This window comes from Poecilia formosa, unplaced genomic scaffold (assembly GCF_000485575.1).
Source record: "Poecilia formosa unplaced genomic scaffold, Poecilia_formosa-5.1.2 Scaffold259, whole genome shotgun sequence".
NCBI classification, from domain to species: Eukaryota; Metazoa; Chordata; class Actinopteri; order Cyprinodontiformes; family Poeciliidae; genus Poecilia; species Poecilia formosa.
Genome location: NW_006800198.1, coordinates 360,479 through 383,462, shown reverse-complemented (window position 1 = coordinate 383,462; position 22,984 = coordinate 360,479). Strand labels below are relative to the sequence as shown.

The window sequence follows — 22,984 nt, the reverse complement described above, 5'->3', positions numbered from 1 at the left end:
CGTCTCCCCTCTCTCCGCATCGCCTGGCCCACATGTCCAATCCTAAACGTATTACCTGGCAGCGGTTTCGCACACACACACACACACACACACACTGTGCAGCTGAATGTGTATGGTTTTGCTTGAGCACGGTTTATCCTTCTGTGTGTGCTCTTTCTCTGTCTGTTTGTTCAGTGTCCAGGCCTGTGGATGCTTGGCTGTGCGATGGAGATGATCCTCCATTGGCCGCTCAGAACTGCTCAGTTCCTTGCCAGCATCAGTGCTCGCTGTCCCAGTGGTCGCCCTGGAGTGCCTGCCTTCATGAAAACTGCAAAGAACCTCAAGGGAAGAAAGGTATGTTAAAAAATAACAAAGCATGACATGGAAACAAACAAGCCTTTGCTTTTCAAAAGTTTGGGGGAAAAAGATTGAAATTGAACAGATAATGGCATTTTAATGATTTTTACATAAGATGTATGTGGGAGTTGTTTGTGTCGGCATTACCAGCTGTAATATTTGCCAAGCATTTCTTTCAAAGGAATAGTTAAAATTCAACTCCATGAGGACAAAAAACATGCACTTCACACAGAATCCATTAAAAAACAACAATGCATGTTTATAAGTTTGCAAAAGTATTTTCTAATTGTCAGATCTGATATTTAAAAGGCACAAATCAACCTAAACATTTTCTGATTTAGGTTAGGTGAAATTACCAAAATGATTTACACTTTTTAAAATGCCAAAATAACAAAAATAAGAATTTTGAGAATTTTAAAAACTTTCTTCTATGTCAGACTCTCAAATTTACTATGTTTCCTTGATGTTTGGTTGAGTGGCATTTAAAATGTACTTCAGGAAAAGTTTTAAGATATCCTAATTCTGTTACATTTTATGAATTGAACAACAAAAATATTAAACTTTTTCAAGACATTGTTTCCTTTGTACCTGTAAGTAAAATATAACGTATGATTTTTTTCTGGGCTCAATAAATGTGCTGAAATTAAAGGTTGGATTTTTCAGAAATTTTCAGTCTAAGACAAAGACACTGCAGTAACGGATGGAATTGTTTTAAAATAATTAAAATATTGGGAGTGGAGAGGCAAATACTTATTGAGTACGCTGTATTTGTTTTACATGATCTTATTCTGTTCAAGAAGAGATCATTGTCCATTCGATGCCTTGGTTGTCAGCACCAGTACGTCTTCATGTTCTGGGATTTTATTCGGGAATTTTGTTTCTCTCATCTTAGATTTTCCATTTGGTTTTTCCCATTGTCAGTCTTCTACTTCCACCAAAGGTCTTTTGTTATTTTCTGTCTTTCTTTTCACCACCTGCTACCCTGTTTCCAAAAGTACATCTGCAATTTGTTTTTTTGCCGGCCTCAGTAACACTTAATGTCCAATTTGTTCCACTTTTTATTACATATCTTTTATTCAGTGGTCTCCTCTGTCCAGCTTTCTAACTTGGTGCGGAGATGTTTCCAACGCTGATTCTGCAAATGTGTGTTCAGCTTTGCAGCCACCACACGTACCTGGTTCTTTCTTTTTAGTTTAGCATTGCTCATTAGAAACTTCCCATCCAAAAACACTGAACAAGAAGATGCGTTCTGACACAAACACCTGTAACTCAACATGACACTTACTCAATGGCCAGCAAGTCACATGGAGAGAGTTGTCAATATAAATAAGAACAGAAAGACAGGCAGAGAAGTTTTAATTAATCTGTGTGATGTAACACACTCTGGTTAGAGTCAATATAAAATACCACAATCATTCTGAGGCAAATGCTTAAAATGAATCCAACCACAGAGCAAGTAAACATATATTAACTATGGGAAATGTAATTTTAAGCAAATGCCTTGTCAGTGTTATTTCCTTGATAATTACAAGCTGCAGTTTGTAACTTTTATAAACAATATGTTTTTGTATGTGTTCCAGTTTTATTTACTTTAAAGATATTTTTAGGGATATCATTAATTGTGCAAGTGAGTCTTTTTTGTAACTTGTTTCTTAACATCCATTTTTCCCAACCACATGAATATACCCAATAACCATATATATACATTTTTATTATTTTTCAGTGTACAACTATGCTACTTCATTAAAGTTTAGCGCTTTGTTTTAAAACGCTGGGTCTCCTTTTTTTTTTTTGTTTTTGTTTTTAGAAACATGTTGAACAAAAAGCAGATAGAGAAAGTTTGGCAAAACACCAAAAGACATACATACAGCTACAACATCCCCTAAAATCTGAATCTTTATTTGAACAGATGTGCATGAGGTGAAAATCCTAAGTATCTCAGTGAGCAACAATTAACTCTGTGTTGCATTGTAGACAGTGTATGTAAAATTAATACAAACTGTTGCCTAAGCACTTCCAGTATGATCAACATGGGACTGCACAACCCTGAAAGCTGTTACTCATGTGCGATTTATTTTCTTTTTCTGATTTGTTTGCCAGTGCTGCACTAGTCAGATAGGGGAATATTTTGTCTGACATAGGTCATGAGTTAGAATTTTAACCGAATGGACCGGACAGAAAAAGGTGCAGAGGAACCTCTGAGTCAGAATTATAAACATATTTCAGCCGGAGGACAAAATAAGTCTGTTGGGATGAGGCACAACATGCAGTGTCTTACACAAACAGTTGTACCACTTGAATCTTCTCACATTTTTTTTTCCAGGTTATAACCACAGATTCCAGTGTAAATAAATAAGAATAAAGTTTATGGTGATATTTATTCAGCTCACTTTAATCTGTCACCCTTTAAATTCAATTGCAACTGGTAGCAACAGAAGTTACATTTAAATCACCCCTACATCACCTTTGGGTAATTTACCCCCCAGTATGACTACAGCTATCCTGTGAAGGCCTCAGAGATGTGTCCATGAGTTTTTGTAAACAAGCATGAAGACCAAGAAACACCTGGGAGACTAAAAGGTGCTCACTCAGGAATGAAATTGTGGAGAAATGTAGAGCGAGTTTTAGTTGTAAAACTGTGAGACATGCCCTGCCCAAGCTAACCTGTAGAGGCTGCAGCAAATATGTGGAAGAAGGTGGTTTAGTTTTTGTTCCAAAGGAACAAAAATAATATTTATAATGCATAAAATCCCCATTTAATGTGAAAAACTGTGGAAAAACCAAGGGATATGAATGTTTTCGTAGATCAACCACTGAAGCGATGAAAAACAATGAGACCACTCAGTCTACCTGTCTTTTCACACCACAGGTGAATCATGTCGGATCTGACTGCTCTGAAAGGCAGCGTGTGTGGAGTGAAGCGCGTTTGAGCCGTTATTGTGTTAGGGCTGTGTTAAAAGGGCATCATGACCTCGTCGCCGCGGTGAGTAAATGCGCATGAAAGCCCCCCTGGGGAGCGGCGGCAGTGCAGATCGTTCAGGTCAGCGTCGGTTCTCTCAAAACACCGGATCTCTTTCCGGATGAGCCGGGTCCTCACACACACACGGCGTCATTAATATATTTGGAGGAGCGAGAAACAAAAGCGTCTGCCGTTTTGTCGGGGCCTCTCCTGAGGCAAGCCGTCTTTAAATGGTGTTTATAAAGACTCAGAGCACACGGCAGGCAGCGTGCAAAGCAATAGAGTCGTTCACGGTGAGCAGTGCTGCCCGCGATACATTGAGCAGATATTGAGTAGTTGTATTGTGATCCATTTGCTTGTTGCCCTGGAGCTTCTAAGAATTTCCTGCTCTGACTGGACTGCCTTTATGCTTTAGAGTAAACTGATCCATCTCTAACCGAAAGTCCCGTTATATCCCTGTTTCTGGGTATGGGAGCCAAGCAGCTTTGCTCATGGGGAAATTGCAAATTTAGATTGTCTTGCTGTAGCTTCACGTCTTTTCATGTTATCTTGGCCTATCGTATTTGCAGCTGTACAGGGAAATCAATTGAACACGGGGGGCTACTGGATGAATTTTCAGCAATGTCTCTACCGGAACTTGGACAGCTGGAGGGAAGGTATATTTCTTAAACAGAGTGTATTAAGAAAAAAAAAAAAAAAGAAATCACACTTTCGGTCCTTGTTTTCCTGAAATAAACTTGGTATGTCCAAGAAACCTTTTAATTATTAATGTCCTAGCCAAATCGTTTCTTGTGGCTTGGATCCGAGTAGCGGTAAGTGCTCTGGGCTATTCTGCAATCGATCCACAGTGTCTTTGGTGTTGGAGAGGCAGCTGCGCTCAGATCAGGCTGCTAAACCCAAGCTTCACTCCAGTAGATGGTAGACAGATGTCTGTAATTTGCAGACTAGGATTCTAAGGGTTAAAAAGGTGCAACCCTCAAAATAAAATAATTTGGGGCCCTTCAACTGGTAGCTGGAGTCAGAGTGAAATAAAATGAGTACGTCTCGAAAAGACATACTCATGTCTGCTGCTCAAGTGTCACTGAGGGAGAGACTGGGGTTTAGAAATAACTATTTCATCTGTCAGCTTTTTGCCAGCAAGAACATTGTACCGTCGTCAGGGAATTGGAAAAGCTTAGAAGTCAATTCAAACTATAAATGTGAACATGTCCAATCAATAGAGACCTTTTCATGGAAAAGTTAATATTTTATGAACAATCCATCTTTAGGAAAATCAATGTTGTAGAGTGAGCAGTATGAATGGCATCACGGGACACTAAGGTGATGTGGATGACTAGGTAAGTGGCGTAAAGATAATGACTCGACGTGTTCGTGTCGTTCAATAATTTTTATGGCGTTTTATTGTTTGGCCCGTCTTTATGACGTGCTTGCCATTCTTCGAGCCAAATTTTTCCTCATTCATATTTAACAGATTTTCTCTCTGAGGTTTTATGGTGATACGACAGCTGTTAGGTGGCAGAACTAAGAATCGCAGGAAAAAAAATATTGCTGAAGTAATTTGTTGATAAGATTGTGACACCTGTGACAACCTGTCACAGGCGTAGCTGTCACTGACAGCTGTGTTAACCACACAAAAACATAAACGTGATCTGGATCTCAACGGCACTGTCAAAGTCTGGCAACTTAATATTGATGTAATTAGTGGATCACAAAGGTTTTCATACCTTTTGAATTTTCCTCACATTTGATTGTGCTACTGCCATACACTTCAAAACATTTATTGGGTTTTTACTATGATAGAAAACAAATAAAAAGCAGGTCATGAATGCTAGTTGGAAGAAAAATATAAAATGTTTTCATTAAAAGTTTTTCACAAATGCAAATCTGAAAAGTGTGGTGTGCAGTTTTTTAGTTCCCTTTACTCTCATATTACATTATTGATTTCATCAAAACTTATCCCCTTCAGATGTTGCCTTGCTAGCCAATAGGCTCCTTGTGTGTATATTATTATCAACATGAATTAAACTGCTCTCTGAATGCCTCAGACGTGTTTTACTGAACATTTGTGAACAAACAGCATCATGAAGCCTAAAACGCGGAGCAGCCAGGGATGAAGGATCATTTGTGATTTGTAAACATTAAAGAAAATGTTCAAGGCGTTTGTGTACCTCTTGGTATTAGACGGTTGACCAAATTGAGAAATTTTCTCAATTGCTGATTTGGCTCTGACATATAATTAGATGTTAATTTACATGGACTCATCGCCTCCTCTGGTGTTAAGCTTCCTGCACATTGGGATCCATCACCAAATTTCTTGGAATAAGTGGATGATATGGCTAGTAGTTTAAATAATCTATATCCATAACACATTTATTTTTAACTTAAAACATTTTACATTAGTGATTAAACGATCTGCTCTTGTTGGATCTGAGGGGAAGGAACTCTGTGTTTGCAGAGGTTTCTTCCCTTACTAACTATGTGTTTCATCAATAAGACGAGAGATGCATCAATATTATGACTGTGTAGCACTTGTTTCAACCACCGGTTACGTTCAGGAAGCTGCAGTCTGTCCTGTTTCTTCAGAGCAAAGGTTTTAGTTGTAACTGCTGCAGTTCGGCCTCCTCATGCTGCTCCAACATGCAGTTCAATTCATTAGAGGATTCTTTGGTTTAATTCATAGGTTTGGTTTTAATTCAGTAAATTTCATGAACCCATTAGCTGTTAGACCAAAATGTACAAGAATATGCTATAGATATTGTATATTTTTATGGAAAATGTCACCTGTACTGCTTAAAGTGACAATCATGACTTAGTTTAAAAATACTGGAAGTAATAATAATAATAATAAAAAAAGTGACTCTGTAATTGGAAAGACAGGAAGCTATTGTTAAAAATATTCAGTCACTGCAACTTGACCCTGCTTCCTGGCTTTTGTCACACTGTCGCCTCTGCTATGTTATTATTTTCACCGTCTTCCTCCCTCGCACCTTCGAAATACTGCTTCTGCTGTCTTTTGATGAACAGAGTCTCTTTACTGAAGTATCAACCTTTCATTGTACGCGAATAAAAGACTCAACAGTTTTCTGTAAATATAAACAGTCGAGTCAGAGCAGTTACCTTGACGCTCAGAGGGTATTCCTAGGGCAAACGGCACAAAATCCCACGTGGAGTGACGTCCTCTGCAGGAGATCGATTTCTGTCTGTCTGTATGTCTTGGATGATCATTCTGGCTCTTTTTCAAAACTCCTTTTAATTTCACAGTCTGCTGATGAAAGAGCTCCTGCTCCTGGGTTTGCAGCATGATACATAGATGTAACAATTTTGCCTCCATAACACAATCTCTTTTGCTCTGCTAACTTGGTTCTGAAGAACGGTGAGAAAGTTTACAGATGCAGACAAAGTTGCATCTCTGCCCTCTTTGGAACTCATATTTTGTATTCACTTTTATTTTTTATGAGAAACACGACAGCTATCATCCCTGCCTCACACTTAGCTTCTACAAAAACAAACTATCTATTCTAGTTAAAATATATCAATGTGAAAATATAGAGAATCATTGATGGTTTGAAGGAGATTATGCTTAATCTATAAGAAAGGCAACATGCCTAATCCTAAAGTCTGTCATGTCTCTCACATTTCCTGTGCTTTTCTTTGCTGTCTGCCCTCCGTCAGGTTTCAGACAAAGGAAGAGAGAGGTGTTGTGGGAGTCCAGTAATACTCCGGGGACCTGCCCTCATCTGATGGAGTTCATCCCCTGTGAGGATCCTGCCTGCTACCTGTGGCAAACCCAACAAAAAGGAAAATGCATTCCCACCAACAGCTCCTGTGGTCCTGGAACCGCAGTACAGAATGTGACCTGTGTCGACGCTGAAGGTAATGCTCAGGAACCAGAACATACCTGCTTTGGCCCATTTTAAAATGCTCTGTCTGTTTTTTGATTAAGCTTCCTGCTTACAGCAAAATTTGAAAGATTACTGCATAAATAACGCAATAGAATTGGGATTTCTCCGAAATGCTTCAGTCTACAGTAACTAGCAAAAGTATTTGAATCTTTGAACTGATTTTCACATTTTATGTGGTTTAAAAAGTTTTCCACCTGTCTTACCTCACTAGAGTTCCTGTCTTTACATGTTTGCTGTGTCCTCTGCATTGCTTGTAGCAAACTGCAACCAGAACTTCTTCAGGTTTTCTTTTAACAGTCTTTTTTTCTCCATAAAGGCCATAACTAAGGAGTGCATGACTACTACTTTTCATTTTACCTGGGACGTAGATCACTACAGCTCCTTCTGTGTTACCATGGTTACCAGCCTGTCAGATAAGGAGCATTGTCATGACGTATAGCAGGTTGTATTTGTGACGATGAACAGTGCTCTGCATGGAATATTTTGTAACATTATCCGTGTTTAAATATTCTACACAGCCTTTTCAATTCATGATAAAAACTGTTCATTAATATTTGCTGAAATTCTGAATTTATGTTGAAGTTAAAATAAATGCAGGCGGACTACATTCACTAGTTGGGTGGCTACTGAAGGAATGTAGATTGACTAGATTTTATTTTGGGTGTTGGAGAGTAGACGGGAGGAACACAAAGCCATGCCGCGCTACAGATTTCATAACATTCTCTACTTTTTGCTGGTCCATTAAATACAATGCAAATAAAATCCATTTTGAAATCCTCACGCCATTACAAAGGTGGTAATATGAGCATCACTGAAATGTGTTCCATTATTAATTAGACAGATAAACCTCAGTGACACTGAAGTTAAAGTACATTTCCATTTTTACACAGAAGGTGAGATGATTATTAACCTTACATTTAATATCTCAAACTACACTTTTAACAATGTTCATATTTATCCATATAATTCTTGAGTGTACAGAGTTTATTTTATACAGTCTAGTCATTTCTATTTAAATGAATCCAAGCTACTAAGAACCTGAAACGGCTAATCCTAAAAATTCAAATGAATAAGGAGCTGTAAAATTCATCAAGGTTACAGTGGTGCCAGCAATGCAGTGATGTAGAGAGACCTCACCATCAATTTTATTGTGACGCCTGAACCACCAAGTGTAATGTGATCCATTGTGCTCAGGCGCATCATCAAGGTGGGTGACGGGAACATTACCATTAACGGCGCATGCATTATTCATTATGGACCACTGTCAGCTTTATGGGCACAGAAAACACGGGCCTGATTAAAAGTCAGAATCCCTGCTTCCTACCAGGCATTAATTGCTCATCTCCATTGATTATGGGCCTAATTGGAGCCTTTTTTGTCCATGTTTTATTACTCTGTCACAATGGATCGGGTGTATGTTTGTCATGAATCCAGATGAAAGTCCAAACACATTAGCCATCCTAAGAGCCTAATGAGTTTTGACGGGCCGAGTGAGGAGGGAAGCTTTAGAAATTTGGTGGAAACAGTCTCGGGAGATTATTTAGAGTGGATTCCGTGTTTGTGGCTGAAGAAAGATTGATCTATGCTGTGTTTTTTTATTTTTGATTTTTGTCCTTTGACTGACCATTTGAATTCATTGGCCTACTAACTATTGTCTTAGTTATGTTGCGCACTGTTAGCAATGTTTCTGTTTTATAACAGCTACAGTCAGAAAGAAGGACCCAAACGCTCTGCTGCCTTTGTTAAGAAAATGAATAGCAGTAAACTCATTGAAGAAAAATATAATTAGATAGATTAACTTGGACCGTGATGATTAGTTTGCAGGCATGCAGTCATAACCCACTTTGACCAAGGTCAAGTTTCCGCCTTAGAGAGATGATTCTTTCGACACTTTTTACTATTGTGCTTGAAATATAAATTTCGTAGACCTTGGAGAAAGCAGCTTCTAATTGCCTCTCTGGCTACACATTCAGATTCAACACACTGAAGGTCCTTTTCCCAAGTGTTGCACAAATAAGGATGATGGACACTTTGTCTGTAGAGAGGAAGGCAACGAGGCATTATTGGTCCTGGAAAAATATAAAGAATAAGTAAATTTGAAGGTTTCAAAGACTCTGGAATAATATAATTTCAAGTATTTTTTTAAGGTCAGGGGTTGTTTAAAGCTCCTGCTACTGCTATACCTCTGAGGGATTGAGCCTATCATAAGATGAATAGTTGAAACTAGATATGACAATAACTTTCAGAATTATTCTTCCTCTGTTTCTTATTGTGTGACAGAAAAACTTTTTTTGTTAGAATTTACATATTTATAGGTTGTTGATTAAATTCGAGCAGAATGCTTAAGAAATAAAGAGACTGGAAGCACCAATTATTCCCCTCTCACTGAACTATGCAAAGATTACCGGTTATATCATATTTTTGCTGCATTCTTGATGTGTTTTGTTTGTTAATGACTTTCTATTCTTACTTCATAGAAATTTCACAGTTTAATCAAGAAAGCAATGTTGTGAGAGGCAGAAATATTTTTGACTGACTGCAAGGTTTATACGTGGCATGTATACCCGCAACTTTCTTAGCTTCTGTTAACTTTTTTCTTGCAAAAGGAGAAAGACATAAATGTTACGTGAACAGACTGTTAATACTAACCACGCAAAGACAAAATAATGTGATACTTTATGATGCACCTGCGTATATTTTGGAGCATGATCAATGATGGCAAGCTCATGATGTTCCCTTTTCTTCTAATTGCAAAAGGGACCTGTTGTAGCTTTATTTCAACAATGTCTTTCATATTCTCACTGTTCTGTAAAGGCCATTCTGGATTGCATGGATAATAATTGTACTCTCAATACATTCTGAGGCTGCAGCTCCTCCAGATTTTCAATTGACCTCGTTGCTGCTTCCCTGGGCAAAGCTCTGTCATTTTAGGTGGATGACCGTGTCTTTGTAGGTTTGCAGTTTAACCATCTTGTTGCTTTCAGTTTGAAGTTCTCCAGAAGATGCTCAAACTTTGGGGCTAGCTTGTTTTGGAAACTAATTCCGTTTTTAACCTTTCCACAAGTTTACAGCTGACCCGTCTGCTATGCTTATCGGTGTTCAAGATGCCGTTTGTTCACAGTTTCACTCACAAAATCTCTGAGGCATCGGAGAACAGCTGTGTTTTCACTGAGATTAAAATACACACCGACACAAAACGTGCATGCAACTGGTTGCACTTTTCACGGCGAGTACAAGAGTAAAGGCGGCTGAAAAGTATCGTTGGAACAAAATAAAAGTTTTGCAAAGCACAGTGTGGCCCGGGTAGACAAAAAAACAAAACTGTAAAGTGGGTTGTTCTGAAATTTTGCAGGTGAAGAATTATTTTCTTTCTTTCGATGACATCAGCTTTGCATCAGCAACTATTCAATCACATCCAAAATGTTATCGGCGGAAACCCTGTTGATAGTTCTTACTTTGCGTTATAATTACGCCTTTTCTGGGATTTTTGCATGAATTATTGTGCACAGGGTTTGTACAGCTGCTGCTGATTGCCTGTGTGTGTGTTTGAAGGAAAGGTCAGCAGTAGCGACTGTTTCTTCACGACAGTCTTGTTTACATAATACGTCTCTATTAAAAACCTGTTTCCATGTTGTGTTTTTCCCTAAAGTATTGAGTCAAGTGAAGAATAAATTTGCTTCTGCCGTGAAGCCCATTTGAAACAAGTAAAAGATTAATCCTCTACATAGATCATACTCAGAGGGTAGCATTTGAAGACCTGCAGGCTTCTCTCTATTTTACCTTCCCACATAATGTAAGTTTTTTGTTTGCAGCTTTTCTAGGATAGAACCAGAGAGCTAGACTGCTTTTCAAACCTGTAAAGGTATGAACTTGTCTATGTCTCTGCTTTTGAGGAGCACAGATGCATCACTTCTCAAACGAACTTCAGCTGATGGAGGTCAGAAAACATCTCCCATTACCAAAATGCCAGGTTGTTTTGCTTAGATATGGTAATTCATAGAAATACTCAGGCTGAGATGGAATAAAATGAGTTGTTCAAGGACATTTTACAGTTCAGCTAGAGAGACGTAATGCTAACAGAAGAACTTGCATAACTAAAAAGCATCACACTAAACACCAGCTTGTCAAACTCTAGCTCTCTGGATAAAAAATCATATCATTTGTAATAATAAAATCTTATTTGTATGAAACGATCAACATTTACAACTCCATTTGTACACATAAAAAATTTATATTTGAGAGAAATAACTAAAAAAAAAGATAACATGCTTACTGAAGGATTTTGCTTTACTCAAGAGTTTTGTTGTTTGATTGTTGATATTACAACTGAAGTGTAAAAACCTCAAACGTGTCTAAAAACTGTCTGTGAGATTTTTAGAAGTCAATACAATTCCATTACATTACTTGGTAACTACTTGTCATACAAATGTTTATAGTTTGATTAACAGTAATAACAAAGTGTGATGTCCTTTTGGATCAGTGACAGGCATTCTGCACTAATCGGTATTTTAATGATTTAAAAGCCTGATGTCTGTCTCTGTCAGAATCCCAGCCTGTGTTCTCATGTGTGGCTATTAAAACTGTATAATTTTATGAGCGTATTATTTTGTTGATTCAGTCAGATCAGATCTTTTCCAGTCTTTACAAGAACGTTTAAAGTGAGAGAAATCGCCAACTGTTCCAGCTTTTTCCCCTACTTACATATAGTTTTGGTTGGATTATCACCAGGTCACATTAAAACAGATATTAAACTTCTACAAGCTGTTCTTCATGACAGTGTGAGAATCAGAGAGTAGCGTTCTTCATTAGCTGTCTGAAATTCACCTGATGTTGGAGCAGCAATGTTAAGACTTTTTTGCAGAAACTCTGATTTGAACCAAAAGATTGTCACCAAATAGGAAATCGGAGTCATAAAGATTACTGATCATGGGAGGTAAAGTGGAGGTATGATGTAAAATTGACTTTTTTTTTTTTTAGCTTATGTTATAATATCATTTCTTCATCAAAATGAACCAAAACATTGATTCTTTCATGCATGTTTGAGAAATATATGCTCACACAAAGCCCTGGCTGTTTACCCAAAGCTTCTCCGTGGAGCTTCAGTCTCCAGTCCCTGTTTCTTCCCCCACATATTTCCACCAAACCAGCAGCCACAGCAATTGGCAGTCTCCTGGTTGAAATGCTAAGCTTATTATACAATCTACTTTTCAGTCCAACTCTACTTACTGCCATAGTTGGGCTTACATCTTTTATTTATTGGACATAGTTTTTCTGACCCCTGTTGTTGTCCCCAACTAAAGTTAATACCTGGTCAGGAGCAGAAACTGTCGAATGATGAAATGTTGTGTTAAACCTTAGAAGGGAAAGTGTTCTGCTGCAGAGACGCATTGGACATAAACACAAACTGGGAGTCTGCAGGTTGTCAAGCAAAGAAAATAATAAGGTTTTATTAATAAAACAAAAGGCATTGCAGTTCCAGGAAATCAAGAGAACACAGAATCTAAATTAATCTGCTGAGCGTGACAAGAATGAAAGTGAGAATTGATAATGCATTCGCACAACATAAGAGAGGCAAGGATTTATTAGCAACCAAGGAGAAATCCTCAGTCTACATGTACTGGTCTGGGAAATCAGGGACACAGAGATATGTCATAAGCTAAAATCTAGTGCACGAAAATCAAGGAATTGATCAATTCAAATTAAATAAATAAAAAAAAAACAACAGACTACAACAACAGTGTAGAATATTTAAAAAAATCAAGCAAAGGATATCTGCATACTATAACAACTTGAATCATCCAAATTTCAAAATTACAAAAACTACTTAAGAAATCTTTACATCCCTTTCAGTTTCCATAAAACATTACTTCATATAGAAATATGGAGTTACTAAGTTTAGGTTTACATTGTATTTTTAAAATTAGGGGTTCCAATTACAGATCCAGACCACTTGACCAAACAAAACATTGTTTAGGCAAGAGCAGGACAACAGATTTTAACAGACCCCCCCTTTTTCTTTTGCTTACATATTGTTATGATATATTGTTGTTGATTATTGAGGCTCTAAACCAGCATAAATAACTGCTGAGATGGCTTACCCGCCGGGTATTTGCCCAAGGCTGAGTGAAGTTGTTTTGACACCTCGTTCAGCTCCTTCTCCTTGCAGAGTCAATGCCGCCGATCGTGGAGGCTGCTGACTCAAATATACTCGGTATATGTGTAACTGATGGCTGACATGACTGATTTTCTACCTCATGTACTGCACTGGATGGTGACTAACCCAAAGCCTGCAGACTCTCTGACATTTGTGAAACTAACAATAACAACAACAGTGTCTCTCTCCAACTGCCTGCCTCTTTCCGCCTAACTGGTCAACAGTATGTAGTCAATGACGAGCCCAGAAAAGCCACTGGAAACATGGACGTATGGATGTCAGAGGAGGTGAAATTGTAAAGGAACATGCTTGGCAAGCTGATGTACCCCAGACACTAATTGGTCATCCAGCCCAGTTTGTCACAACCCACTGGGATTTTGTCCAGTTCACCTTAAAGCTCCCCCAATATGTGATTATTAACTTTTAAGAAAAGTCAATGCCAATTTTTTTTTTCTATGGATTTAGAGCGGAATAATAACAATGAGAGAGATTAATTGGTCGGTGGGCGTGCAGAGCAGAAATCATGTTGAAATTGCATGCAGTAGGCAGCGATATTATTTCTGAGTAAGAGCCCTAACTACAGATCCCTGTATTAATAATGCAGGAGGACCCCAGGGGCAGCCGTCTTTCTGCACAACAGTACACCCTCAGACACACACAAGCATGCACACACACGCATACACAAGTTGTAGCTTCGTGCTGTTATGTCATTTGTCCTCAGGCAATGGTTCCAGACAGTTTTGTGGCTGTTTGTTTGCTATTATACTCATTAGGCCCTTTTGTTTTCAGAGTAATTCATAAATCAATTGTTTTTATACAGTTTATTAAAGAAGAAAAAATAATCCCATACTTAGAAACAAAATGTTACCACAGAGTCCTTAAAATTGTACTTTAGCCTCTAGTGTTTTATATGTCAGAACATTTTTTTAGTGTGTAATATTGAGTGCAAACATGTGAGGTAACCTTGCATATGTCTTTTATCTAAGAGTAAACTCGCTTATTGTGCCCTTCCAGACACGATGACAACACAGCATGCTGGATAGCCGAGGGCCTTCAGGTCGATTAAATTCCAACTCATGAAAATCCAATTCCCATCTTGTGTTGGAGCAAAGTGGCTGGAAATAGAATTAGGCTTTCAGTTCTGGGAGATCAGCAAGAGTATTCATGGGTCAGATCCTGGTGTCAAGATATGCCAAGGTTTTGGAACGTTTTGGTTTGAAATGGCAAACATTTTTGATTATGTTCTTTCAGTTTTCACTCATTTTAATTAGGAAACAAAGGAATTTAATTTGTTTCTGCTGGATAGAGCATGAAGGAGTGCAACGCAAATTCTGCCTCACCTCTGTAAAACTGTTTCACAGGTAGAGCTAGCAAGGTATTAGTGACATTTGTGACCACAGGATGGCAGATGGCATCTGGCAGGTAACTAGTTTCTTATACGTGGGTCATCATGTCAGCACTAGGCAGACAAAATCACATTTTATTTTTAAATAGGACTTGCATCAACAGGAAACGGGAGAATACGGAAATTGCTGAATGAAAGAGAGAGTAAATCATTGTATGTGCACACGAGGGGTGATTACTGGATCAGGTGAGAGTGATTAACATAATGTGGAAAAGCCGGGGTTAAGCACTGACTGGAGGATCTGAGTGGAGAAATAATAAAACAAATGTAATCACGAGGAGAACACAAGGAACAAATGAATAACAACTTGACCGAACATGACTAGACGACAAAGTATCAACATAAACACGCTCAAAAGTAACAGAGTGCACAGGGCCAAGTGCACAAAAAAAAAGTCTGGTACAGTAACTCTTTGCAGGAACCAAACTAAAACATGAACTGAAAAAGGAAAAACAAAAACCCCAAAATGAAGTGGCACTGATATGCATTTGAGAACTATATAAAAGTTAAGAGAATAAAACTTTCTGTGTTGTTTTTCCCATTTAAACTTTTGGCTGCATCTCATTCTTATATCTAGTTTTTTTTTGTTTTTTTTTATCTTACAAATGTGAAGGTTAACTTATAGAAATGTGTGTATGCAGTGTTTTATTTCACGCTCGCTTTGTATAAAGCAAGCCAGTCTGAAATAATTACCTGGGTTGGCGCGATGGTGAACCATGACAATGAATTCCCACGCAGCGTAAAATCTCAGTCAGCTCAAAACAATTATGTTAAACTCAGCTTCGATTCAGGCGCTGCAGCCCCCAGATCACTGCTTAGTTAGCTGCACTTTGGAAATGTATGCATGAGAGGAAATGTAAACTTTTTCTTCCACAGCTTTCTAAGATTTTAGACTTAATTCTGACCTTTCACATTACATCTCTACATTGCTGTTGTTGTGTAAATATAGTCTGCTTTAAATTTTAACTTATTTTCCTATTCTTATTTCATCAAAAAAATGCGCTGATATGTTCTTGTAATATGTTGTCATATGTTGAGTTTTTGTGTTTTTTTTGCAAATGCATTTATTTAAAATACTTTGTGTTACCACCTAAGTTTAGTGTTTTGTAGCACCATTAGCATGCTAAAATAAGTATTTTATGCTTAAAAAAAAAAAAGATCACATATTGTTATTGTTGTAGACCTGCTGTGCTGAGTTTGGAGTAAAGTCAGTACATTCCTAAAGTGTGCTATAACTAAATCACTGGATGCAGTGGCCCCTAGCTTTTCTCCATTATTTCTAGACAATCTTCTGCTGCACACATGTCAGATATTTTGATGTAGCTTTAGATGCTTTAACTCTATGGGCAAAAGGTTTTCAAACTCCCTGAGGGAGTATTTTACATTTATCTCATGAGGCGTTACCAAGGCTCGTATTTTTCTGCATTAGCTGTATCCTCCAAGACTAAGAGTGCATAGGGACAAAAAAACAACAACAAATTGATAACAAATATGCCCTAGAGTTGTTATTGTTAAACTATATATCTTGTTGTAGTGGCAAGTTCAGCAAAGTTAATGACACTAAGCGGTGGAAGTGTATATCTATAAAAACGATGCCTGGGCTGCTGCTGGCATTGTTTGGACAAGTTGACGACATCCCACTTTTTTTCTGTTTCTCTCTCATTTTATAGAGACAATCGCAAACATTTAAAAAATAGATATTATTTTCAGGAAGGTTTTATGTACTGCAATACTGATGAATAGTCACGTTAAATGTTTAGTTTATTTTGAGTCAATAGTTCTACTGACTTACTTGCTTGATTTTTTTAATTGAGAGGTTTACATATTTCACTACATGCCTGCAAGCTGAGAGATGACTTAAAAAAAAACTATCTTATATTACCAAAAAAAAAAAGAAACATAACACAACAGACTGTTTTTTTTTTCAATCCAACTACATTCTTTCTGTGTTTTACCAGGAACTTTGAAGGGAGCTCTGTCAACTACAAGAAGTTGTTAGAGTTTCTGTAAATCTATTATTACTAATGTAGCATTATACCTGTGTGCAATGTAATTTTAAATCATTTGGTTTACTTACATCATGAATGCCATGCACTGCTGGATTGAATGTAACATTTGTTGTAACAGAGAGAATTACATTTCATTTGGTTCTTTGTGATCTTGGAAACGGTTGTTTTTTAAAGAAGCATTTTAACAAACCTGACTCCCAACAATGAACTCTAAAAAGATTAATGCTGAAGTATTAACTCGGAATTGAGTTAAGCTGGTGTCGCACTGTTTCTCGTCATGCTAAGTACATTATTATGAAAACATATTGGCGCTTTTACAGATTTCTCCAGTTTTTTACTTTTCTTGCCATGCTGACATGTTTCAGGCCATCAAGCAAATTTTGTCATCAGACAGAAATAACATGAGTTAATACCAGTGGCAGGCTGTACATTTGGTGCCATCAGGACTCTTGCAAGTCCTGAATCAGCAAAACAGCCCCAAGCATTTTGCTACCACTACTGTGTTTAACTGTCAGTATCATGTTCATCAAGCGATATATTATACTTATTGACACAAAGTCACTTAAATTGGGTCAGGGACTGACAGCCTCTTTGTTTGAGAAGCGTAGCCTCAGGCCTGGAGGAGCTGACTCTGATCCTGGCCTTTCTCCACTTGGCTGTGATCCACTCCACTGCACTGTAAAGGTCATGGCTTGAAGATGCAGCTCAGAGACCCCTTCTCTCCAGGACTACACCTGCACACCCTGTCCATTGTTTTCCATTGTTCAGTTTTTAGTTCACACACATACAGTCACGCAAAGAATCAAGTTGGTTCATGGGAAAGAAAATACATTTATAGGAAAATAACAATTTAACCTGTAAAAAGTGATATTTTCTTAAGATGAAGCCTAATAACAGTGTTTTTATGGATATAAATCCATACAAAAGAAAATAAGCCAAATTTGACCCACTTCACATTATGCAGATTATTAGGGTTAAGTAATGTTATTATTGAGCCAGTACAAACGTATTTTCAGAATATATTATATATTTCTTATCAATGGTGCCTATTTGTTGGATATATTGGAACTCAAAGTTGCAAAAGAAATTAAGAGAAAAAATAAAAGAAGATTAGTTTACCTGCTCTGCTTTATCAGATGTATAAGAATGAGCATTTCTTAGGTTAGTGAAGGCAATCATATTGCTGATACTGAAAAATAAAAGCTGAGTTTGTGTAACTCTAATAGTTCCTCAGTTTTTTTTTTATATATATATATATATATATATGCACACATACACCTGGACACAAATGGATTTATTGTCACACTTTATTTCGTTTACTATAAAATAATCTACCGTTGAGTTTGGTGTCACATGTGACCTGTTTTGTCAACTCTCAAATAAAATAAAAACCGAAAACAACCTTTTCTCTCCCTTTATTGCCTTAATAAAATGAATGCCAGTTATTGCACATAAGTCATAATTTAGTCACAATTCCAACATTTTAATTTCAGCTGTGTTACTATGCCATGTTTAGGAGGTGATGTGCCCGACAGCCACTGTGTAGAAGAGCCTCCACCCACTGAGGAGGCCTGTGATGTTGCCTGTTCTGCAGACTGTGTGGTGGGCTCCTGGTCCTCCTGGTCTTCCTGCTCACACAGCTGCGCCACAAAGACCGCAGAGGGCAAGCAGAGCCGCAGTCGCACAGTATTAGCCATCCCAGGAAAAGGTAACCTGAAAATCCCTCTGATTACTTTGACTCTTCTGCATATGTGTGAAATACCTATTTCTTCCACACATTTTACTTTTCAACCAGTTTGCTTCTTTTCTTTTTTTTTTCAATGAATGACAAAGCAGCAATTAACAATAGATCTATGTTCAATACAAAACATGTTCATTAATTTTTATGCACAAATTCATTCTTAGAAAAGATTTTAGTCTGTTTAGTTCTACCTATTTTGAGTCCTTTCAGCCGTTTTATAGCCTCATGTCACTTTAAATCCAAATAAGCCACGCCCCCCAACTCAACGTTTACACTTGGACATGAAAACAGCTGCGAGCAGATGTGCAGTTATACAACTGTACATCTTTGAAAAGCAAAAGTAGAGCCTCCTGCACAACCAACAAGGCTGCTGCAATTGGTTTCTGGATTGGAAGTCAAAACCAAAACACCTGTGTTTTCCAGCAGCCATTGTAAAGAATATACAGTAGTAGAACCAGCCATTCACATGTACTGAAGCTCAGGTTGGGTTGTTTGATGAGAGGCGGTGTCTGCTGATTTGTGACGTTAAATTTCAGTGGTTTTTGAATTGGGTCATTTTTCAGACGCCAGAAAACATGAACTTATTGCCAACATTAACTTATTAAGCACTTGGTCTGTTTTTTAGAAGCATTTAAGACCTAAAGGGAAGCACAAAAATGTGCAAAATTTAAATTTTGTGTAATAGGTCCTCCTTAAAAATAGGCAAATTTACATTTACTAAGACTGAATATGAATTAAATATTAAAATTAACTCGTATAACAACATGTATGAAAAACATATAAGATGTTTCCATAAGTAAAAGTGCAGTGTCTAAGCTTTATTTTGTAAGTAAAAATGTTTAGAAGAGTTTCAGAATTAACTGTAAACTAAGCTCAGCAATTAGTAGATAAAGATTGATTGAGCTGAAGCTTTTATCAGCGTGGTTTCACCAGCATCGCGGCCCTTTCGTCTGGTCCCCCAGATTTAAGAGTGTTATACAGACATTTTTCATTTCAGAAAACATTTGAGGTTTGAGCAGATCATCCATTATCAGGAGCTGTTCCTCTGGCAAGTGTTTCTCTGTGTACTTCATGTTTTCAAGTCAGACAGCCTTGGTTGCCTTGGCAGGCGGCTGCTGCCCATTAATCCCTGTAACTAAACACATATCAGCAATAACAGCTGATGAAAGAATCTTGCAGCTTAAACCCAATTGCTGGATATCTGTTGGCTGGCAGAGGAGGCTGTAAGAGAGCAGTTTGTGTGAAACCTCAGTACAGCTGTGGAATGCAGAGTAGATCAGAAACCGTAAGGATCTCCTTGGTTGTAGTTCGGTGAAAAAGTCATGTTTGTGTTTTGCTGTGGTCCTCAACACTCTCCAATTAACACGTTCAGCTCATCATCAGTTAGGCTTTTATCATTTTATTCCATTCAGATTGAGGAGTCCTTGTAGTCAGAAACAGAGAAACTCACATCAACAACAGGAGACAGTAGACTCAGTGCTGTCCTTAGAAAATAAGTGAAAGTTAGAATTTAGAATCACTTTTTGATTATTTTGCTTTCTTTTATAGCCATCTTTGCTACATGTTAGCATCAGGGTTGCCTTTGAGTTTGAATTGGATCAATTTTCTGAAGTCCTTTTGCATCATTGTTTACCAAGCTGCTTCAGTTTATTGAGATTAGTGAACATCTATTGTTTTACTGCTATCTGAAAATTACCGAGTGACATTTTCAGAAGTGTTTGGGATCATTGTCATGATAAATGACTGACTTTGATCATGTGTCATATGTCAAAACATAACAGAGTAATTGGGTTTACAGAGACGTTTGTGTCAACTCACTGACTGCAATATGTCCAATCTTTCTTTATTATAATCTTCTGCTCCAAAAATTGCTCAACCCAACCAACCTTGCCTCTGATCTGACACACATTACATACACACAGTTCATTTAGAGGGAAACTCACTCATATGTATGTACATTTATGTACATGTAGATCACAGCCAAAACACATTATCTCTTTTCCAAAATGAAAACTGTTGAGTAAAACAAATTGTGCTTGAAAATGACTGAAAATAGCTGCAGGTAATTTTGGAAAAAGGGAAGAAAAGCTGCGGAAATGAAGCAATAGCTTACGCTAAACATTAGCAAAGAAACAAGGCTGTGAATTATGGCTATTTTTCGTAGGGCATTTTGCAAAACTGTTTACTGTCACAGCTGCCAGTTGCTTCTTTTAGCAATGTATTTCTTAATGTGTTTCCTTCTTACCATTGTGTTACACACACCTGAAAGCTCCAGACCCTCAAACTGTCAAAACCAGCGCTGCATAAAGGTGATTCATCTTCTCTGAGCATAAGTTAACCAATTGATAAGCAGCATCTGGCTGCTACTAAGCAGTTGCAGTGTAAAATATTTTCTCAATGTGCTAAGACTCTTCATCTTTTGCAAAATACACACCAGGTTTTAAAAACTTGAATATTTATCTGTCATGGCCGAAGGCAGCTGGGTTTTTTATTGACTGCTCTATTTCATCCTTGCTCAAAAACCCTCTGAAATTTAGGTGATTAGTTGAAGGATTTATTAGCTGTTGGTGGAAATTTCAGATTTTAGAACTGTTGTAGGCAGATGCAGCAGATGTATGACTGCCAGCTAAACCGCTTTGAGCCAAATCAAGAAAGAACTGTTGGGTTGCGTCCGAAGACGGCGGATCAATCTGCACTTTTTGAAATGCTAGATTGTGAAATGTTTTTGTTTTATGTTTCCTTGTCTTATATTTCACCTCCAGATGGTAAAACATGCCCAGCAGCCCCGGCCCTAGAGGAATGGCGAGTCTGCAACGGCCATCCTTGCACTGTGTTTTACTGGGAAGCCTCAGAATGGGGGCCCTGTACTGAGGACGCGCCTTCTAAAACCAATGAAACTAGCTCCCGCAATGAGACGTCCGCCTGCCCTGTTGGTTTTCAGAGCCGTAACGTCAGCTGCATGAGGAGGAATGCTGCTCCAGTCATAAGTAGAAGGTATGCTCTCTGCCACCGGGTAAATTTGTTGTCATCAGGACATTTTTAAAGCATTTCACCACAAAAACACTAAATCTTACCACAGTGTTTTGGTCTAGTTTCTAGTGTGAATCTGTCAGTGCACTTGAAATACAGCAAACTAACTTACAAGTCACTTTTCAGCAAGATGTAGGAGCTTGTTTTAAGTCAATAATTACTGGATGAAAAAGCACAAGTTCCACCGGTAGATTGTTTCATTTATAACATGAGGAACATTTCTTTTTTTAAGATTATTATTAAGGAATTATGGAGTTAAAACAAGCTTCTGTATCTTGCTGAAAAGTTACTTGTAAGGTAGCTTTGTCTTATTTTTAGTGTACTAAAATATTTGGACTAGAAACTAGACCAGATTTGCAATAGACAAGAGAACGACTAAGATTTCATGCTTTTTCAATGTTTTGACTTTATTCTGAGTTTTATAGATACTTTGGTTATTCCTGCATTTTGATCTTTACAAACCAACATATGCGTTTCTGCCTAGAATGGAGTCATTTTTTCTTTTTATCTTTTATTTCTATGTTTTTAGTCACAAGTAATCTGTACCTTTTAAAGATTTTTGGGAAATTATGTGCAAATAGTCAGATATATGAATACTCTTTGTAGACTAATTTGTAAACAATGTTCATCCCCCCCCCCAAAAAAAAAAAAAAAAAAAAAAAAAAACACATGTCTGAACTTAAGTATCGTATAGATATTTAAAGATGACTCAGAGGACGGGATGCTCTGTGGATTCACATCCCAAGAGTTTTGTGAAGTGTCTCTCTTCCTTTATATTTTCACTCTGCGTTCTTGCTATTCTTTTATATATATATATATATATATATATATATATATATATATATATATGAGTATGTGAACCCGAGATTCATCTTGCATCTGCTCCCCCATTATCCTTCTCTTTCAGCAATACAATATCAAACACTGCTAAGGGCTTTTGTGCTGTCACTTTAATGATGTTAAAGCCTGCACCAGAAAGACAGATTTATAAATAATTCACAAAGTTTGCCCTTCTTTAGCTCAACATATTATTGACAGGGCCATAAAATGGATTATGGAGAGGCTTTTTTCTCATGCGCGTCCTGTCTGCCACCACAAAAGCTTTAATGAAAGCTGTCATTTCTGCTCCTCCAACAGATCTCGCTCGTACAGTGTGCCGTGAATTTAATCACTTCGCCTCTCTCATATCCCTGCAAAGTGTTCATTTATTGGAACACCACCTAAAACTTAGACCTGCATGTTGCTATTCGATGATTGTGTCTTGTCAGTAACTTGTGAGTTAGTGCTTCCAGTTACTAATTAATTGAGGCACATAGACTCTTAGGGATACACAGCCGTCATCAGACGACATTGTTTTTCTACTTGAGATCAAACGTTCAACTGGAAATGTCTTCAATATTTCTGAACAGACATTTCAAAACAAAAACCAATGTTCTTTGTGAAAAACA

The 22,984-nt window shown here is 37.6% G+C and overlaps 1 protein-coding gene across 5 annotated transcripts in view; it reads left to right on the top strand.

The window, feature by feature from the left end:
• Positions 1-22,984, top strand: part of thsd7ba (thrombospondin, type I, domain containing 7Ba) — a 211,742-nt gene that overhangs the window by 99,291 nt on the left and 89,467 nt on the right. For all 5 annotated transcript variants that reach the window (XR_001664524.1, XM_007570353.2, XM_016680858.1 and 2 more), the window contains exons 7-10: positions 175-333; positions 6,968-7,168; positions 18,282-18,473; positions 21,269-21,500. Coding sequence is in view for 4 of the 5 variants with exons in the window: in XM_007570353.2 (XP_007570415.1) it covers positions 175-333; positions 6,968-7,168; positions 18,282-18,473; positions 21,269-21,500 (784 nt within the window). In the remaining variant the exon portion in view is untranslated. The remainder of the gene's footprint in view (positions 1-174; positions 334-6,967; positions 7,169-18,281; positions 18,474-21,268; positions 21,501-22,984) is intronic.